We start from the raw sequence: 5845 nt of genomic DNA, 5'->3' as shown, positions 1-5845 counted from the left end.
TGTCGCCCCGCCCTCCCCTTAGACAGGGGGAGCTGTGGAAGAAGCCCCCATGGTAGTCCTGCCTGGCCCCAGCCTAGTCCCGGCACTTTAGAAGAAAAAAAAAAAATCCCCGCACTCACCAGCTGCAGCAGGGGCTGTGGAGGCTCTGAGGCATCCTGGCAGAGACCCTTCGCACAGCCCCTGCTCCCCGATCACTGCTCCCTCCCCGGCCCTGCCCCTGATGCTCCCCCCCGGGCAGCCCAGGAATCAAAAAACAAACAAAACACAAAAAACCTGCACTGCAGGTTAAGTTCATCATGGGGGCACAGAAGGGAATTGGTGAGGTTTTATTCACCAAGGCGCCCCCGGGGGTTACAAGAAATAATGGCCACAAGCTAGCAGAGAGCACATTTAGACTGGACATTAGGAAGAACTTCTTCACAGTTAGAGTGGCCAAGGTCTGGAACAGGCTCCCAAGGGAGGGGGTGCTCTCCCCTACCCTGGGGGCCTTCAAGAGGAGGTTAGATAAGCATCTAGCTGGGGTCATCTAGACCCAGCACTTTTTCCTGCCTATGCAGGGGGTCGGACTCGATGATCTATTGAGGTCCCTTCCGACCCTAACATCTATGAATCTATGCACTCACCAGCACTATCAGCAGCTGCGGGGGCTCTGGGGCCACGTGGCAGAGACCCCCGCACTCCCCCACTGCCCAGTCCCAGCATTCCAGCAATTAAAAAAAAAAAAAAAAAGCCCTGCATTCACCAGCTCTGGCAGTGGAGACGGGGCCTCTGGGCACTCGTGGCAGTGCCCCTAACCCCGTGCAAAGCGGGGCAGCATGGCATGGGTGCAGCAGGGCTTGGCAGGGTGCTGGGGCCGTGAGGTGCCGGGCTCCAGCTGACGTGGAGCTGCCCCAGCTCCCCGACAGTGTGCTGTGCCCTGCTGAGGTGCGCTGCATCCAGAGCATGAGGCAGCTGCTATGCAGGTGCCTCACAGGATGGGACAATCCCCACTGCCTCCCTGCGCAAGGGGGTTCTGCCACGAGTACCCAGAGGCCCCAATCACTGCTGCTCCAGCCAGTGAGTGCAGGGCTTTTTTTTCCCCTTTAAATCGCTGGCATGTTGGGGATGGGTAGGGCGATTGGGGAGTGGTGACTGTGCAGGGGGGCTCTCCCACGTGGCCCCAGAGTCCCCACTGCCAGTGAGTGCGGTACGGTTTTGTTTTTTGGGTTTGATTTTTTTTTTTTTTTATTCCTGGACTGCTGGGGCCAGTCAGGAGGGCCATCAGGGGCAGCGGCTCTGCCAGGATGCCCCAGAGCCCCCACAACCTCTGCGGCACCCAGTGAGTGTGGGACTTTAAGTGCCAGGACTAGGCTGGGGTCAGGCAGGGGGTGGGGCCGGGCAGGGCAGCCATGGAGGCTTCTCTTGCAGCTCCCCCCACCTGAGGAGAGGCAGGCACAGCTGGAGGAGCTGTGGGACAACCTGCAGCCGCCTGGCTGTGCCTGCCTCTCCCCGGCCGATCCGAATCAGCACCAAATCTCTGATTCCAATTCAGCCAAATTGAATGGGGACAGTGATTCGACTCACCGAATCGAGTCAGTGTCCTCTGAATCGGCTGAATCCAAATCGAATACTTCCCAATTTGCACAGGCCTACCTACCCATTACATGTTAAAACTAAGTTTTCCTGGCAACCTTGTTTAACTCAAGAGTCATTATTCAATTCCTTTAAATAGCTGTTAGCCCCTTCAGTGCAACTTAATGCTACCAAGTCAGTAATTTATACTGCACTTTTCCTATTAAGTAGGAGAAAAATTACAACAGGATATAGCATCAAAAAAAAATTTAATTCAACAGTTCCCTATACAGCAAGGGAATGCAGCTATTACATAAATGCCTGATGCAGCTCCTACATGCTGTTCTACAAACTTACAGAAGTTTCTATGGTTTTATTTTAAATGGAAATAACACTACAACAGTCAGCCTGTAGCTACTTCAATAAACTGAAGTTTTTCATGAAGAAAAACACAGTGGTACATAGCAAAGGTGACCTTAACTGATTTTGTAGCAGGAGTTAACACTACTCTCCTAGAACTATGACATTCCTGTCAACATCAGCCATAAGACAAAAAAGATGGGCATAATTTAAGTGCTTTGGTGGGAAGAAGAATGCTAGCAAGTCCATGGTGAAAATGCTACTGTCAAGTCCTGTAAAGCAATGGTGCTTAATGTTTCTGGAGAGTGTGCTGAATGAATGGGCTGCATGCCAGGGCCACGTTATCTAGTCCATGGGGTTCCCCACAAGTCCAAAAAAAGTAGTGGTGTTGGAGCAGGGGCAGCATCAACTGCTGCAGAGCTCAAAGAACCTCATCAATTCACACTGCCAAACTTTTAGACTCATGGGAGACCCACAGACTGAATGACCCAGCTCTGTAGGCTGGAACTGGCCCACAGGCCATATTTTGAGCACTACTGCAGTAAAGATGTTATACAATTAAGACAATTTGAACTTGCAATTTTATAAATCTTGTGTAAAGGATATAAAAAAAGGTTAGACACACAGCTGTTAGCCCTCAGTTAGCATCTGATCAAATAAGTGGTTCTGAATCACACAGCATTACAATTCCTTACAAATACCCTAAGCTACAGATTTTTTCAATGCCCAGAAGTCCATCTTCAAGTTTTCCAACTCAAGTTTCAGAAAGCTCTGGCATAGTCACAAAGTCAAGAATAGAAGCCACCTTTAATCTTGGAAAGTTCTTGTGCACAGCACACTAAATGAAGTTTAAGTCTCAGTGCTCCAGCACTCTCTCCAGAAGACTTAAACTTCTCAACACACAGACCTTGGCTTGCAAAGCTTAAGCCAAGATCAGTGCTGATGCTAAGAAGTCTGAAGTGGGGAGCACTGCAGATCTAGAATTCCTAGAGAAGTATTTTAGAAGTATATTTTTCAAGCTTTCAAGACATGTATAACTACTTACTCTACTCCAAATCCCTGTTGATTCCATGCTTGGCCATACATTCCATATGATGGTACTTGCCACCCGTTAGCCATGTATTGCCCATACTGAGGATGATTTCCATACACTTGACTCCACTGTCCCCACTGACTGTAGTCCACCTAAGGAAAAAAAAAATTATGGTTCTATGGACAGCGTAAGTTATATGTTTACTGACAAGATCAAATATTTAACCTATGGAATTAACTATCCTGGCTGAAATCAGTTTTTTAGTTTTAACAGAAAAATAAGGAAAAAAATTGCTTCTGCAATACTGGAATTAAAATTAAGGTTGCAGTATTAAACTAGTTAGCTGGAGCTTTACCTAGTCCTCATAACTATAACAACTAGATTTTTTACCCCCAAAGTCACTCCCACACTTGAGTCATACAGACGTGATATTTTAGCAAAACCACAAGCCCAACCTGATCAACTAGGTTACATAAACAAAGATGACTAAACATGCGATTTCACTAAGAACTTTACTATCTAATTCAGAATGATTCACAAACTAGTGAGGGTCATCTATAGGAACACATCAGTTTTTACACTCCATTGTTTCTGTGAAACACTAAACGAATTTTCCTAATAGGTTAAATTTTAGTTACCTGTTGGAAGTTTTTAGTCATGTCAGGGGATTCTTTACCCCAATAGCATTTAACAACATGTCCTTCAATCGTAGTTCCATTAACTGAAACAATTGCATGTGCAGCACTTTCGTGGGTTGAAAACCTAGAGAGGACAAACAGAAATGAAGCCCATACTACTCCGACAAAGTTTTAATTTAACGTTAAAAGCCACCATCGCAGTAAATGGACATAGCTTGTTTCAACTATGACAGTTTATAGGCCTTCATCTTCTGAGATCCAAATGCATAATGAGATGTTTAAAGCTCCAAATTTTCCTATGAACATATACTTCAACAGTGACAGTATTTGGAGTATCTTCAAATACATATTGAAGATATGATGCATGTAAGAAATTAACAGTAACTACATTTTCAGTAATAGCCTTACCTGACAAATGAGTAACCTTTCTCTGGAAAAACTCTTATTTCCATGATCTGTCCGAATGGTGAAAATGTTTGTCTCATAAGTTGATCTACAATAGATGCAATGTTTTATTAGTTATTTTGGTGCACAAAAAGAACAAAAAACAAAAAATGAGTGAAATAATAATACCTGTTAATCCAGAGGCAATTCCTCCACAGTAAACAGTACAATTTTTTGGACTTGACTGATTTACTACATCTTCAAATCTCAGTTGTTTTGTGCTATCTATATTTAGAAGGAAAAAAAACACAGAAGGCTCGAATCTGTTTTCAATTATTTTGTACAGAATTATATATTTGGCATATGCATCCTACATTTTCAAAGGAAAAAACCAGTGGAAAAAACCTACAGTGGACTTGATTCATGAGGCCTTTATTATTTAAGGGCTGAACGTCAAATATTTTGAATTAGGAATGAAGTGAATTTGGTTGTTAGGTTACTCCTAAACAAAAATGTTACATAGTTGATACTAAAAAGTCCATATATACTGAAGAGCAAAAAATAGGATAACATATGAAGTCTTACTTTCTTGTGTACTTTTAGGTGCTGGTGGTTTTCGTGTTGCCCAGTTAGTTCTAATCTGACGGCCTCCCAACCACTGGCCTCCCATGTGCACAATTGCGTTTTCTGCATCCTGAAGGAGAGCAAAATTTAAAAAATTTCAATAAGTGTAAACAAGAGAGAAGGTGACGAAGTGCATACAGCCTATTACTTCCGAGAATTAACTTAGTTGTCATTAGGATCAATTTACACACAACAGCAAGACCACTTACTACTCAAGTTTATCCAGCATTCAAGATAAAGAAGTTTCAGCATAAAAAGCTGCAGTACAGGAGTTCTCCACTTACCTGATACATGGCAATAATGCTTAACATGTTGCGAGTCCAGGTTTAATACTTATGGCTTGCATTGTAACCAACTCTGGTTATCTGCATATTGGTTAACCAGATAAACCACTCAAATACAAAGCATTTTTTCAGGCCCACTTTCTACTTCGTAACTTAACTGAACTCCTGTGGTTAACTGCACAGTAATTGTATCCATCTTGTAATTAAATATATTCCATTTAACTGGATGAAGAGTAAAGGGGAAGCAGCTGTGAAAGGGCTGCTTGGAAGCCTTGAATAATGAGGGGAACTAGTCATTTTAAGAGCTGCTAATACCACAGCATTGAAAGTGTAGTATACTTAAGCAACATTTTTTAATTGAATTCAGGTAAGTGCATGGCCTTTCTTCAATCCTGAGGCTCTGCTATGAAACACAGGACAAAGGTTGAACTGTACGGTAAGTGCAGACACTACTTGTACTGGGGCTCACCACTAATAACCATTATAAACAGAAGTTAATTGTGAGAATGATTTTTTTTAATAGAGAAGCAGTGCATGCACAAGTTGAAAGGCTCTTTAAGGGTCTAGTAGGATCTCCCTAATGTTATAAAGATGATGCAATGCAAAGAAAGCGAGAAAAAGTAGCATAAAAGGCTGGGAGGAATTTAAAGAGAAAAGAAAGGGCAGCAACAGATTACTGACCCTGCAGTGTGCTAAACACTTTCAAGAGGTTCTAACTACTTTCTCTCCCACAAAGAAAAGTCACTAAACACCTTGCAGGGTTGGGCCCAAAGTCCCTTAAGGCAAGAGTGAGAGTCTTAAATATGATACAGGAAGGGGGAGATATCCAAGAAGAACCAAGTCATTTTAGAATAATTAATTTTCTCTTAAGAGAAAAGATAACTGAACTGCAAGAGCTTTAGCTCCTATGAAAAAGAAAAACACCTGAATTCTTGTTGGGTGTTTTTTTGGTGAGGGTTTTTTTTTTTGGG

General features: G+C 43.1%; 1 protein-coding gene across 4 annotated transcripts in view; it reads right to left on the bottom strand.

Annotated features, from left to right (window-relative positions):
- The window catches only part of TIAL1 (TIA1 cytotoxic granule associated RNA binding protein like 1), an 18694-nt gene that overhangs the window by 4161 nt on the left and 8688 nt on the right, over nt 1-5845 (bottom strand). For all 4 annotated transcript variants that reach the window (XM_025200185.1, XM_006020539.2, XM_025200186.1 and 1 more), the window contains exons 6-10: nt 4552-4660; nt 4156-4251; nt 3991-4075; nt 3583-3706; nt 2957-3096 (exon numbers count right to left, since the gene is read on the bottom strand). In XM_025200185.1, the coding sequence (XP_025055970.1) occupies nt 2957-3096; nt 3583-3706; nt 3991-4075; nt 4156-4251; nt 4552-4660 (554 nt within the window). The remainder of the gene's footprint in view (nt 1-2956; nt 3097-3582; nt 3707-3990; nt 4076-4155; nt 4252-4551; nt 4661-5845) is intronic.

This window comes from Alligator sinensis, unplaced genomic scaffold (assembly GCF_000455745.1).
Source record: "Alligator sinensis unplaced genomic scaffold, ASM45574v1 scaffold527_1, whole genome shotgun sequence".
NCBI classification, from domain to species: domain Eukaryota; kingdom Metazoa; phylum Chordata; order Crocodylia; family Alligatoridae; genus Alligator; species Alligator sinensis.
Note: the sequence above shows the minus strand (reverse complement) of the source record. Positions and strands in the feature narration are given on the sequence as shown.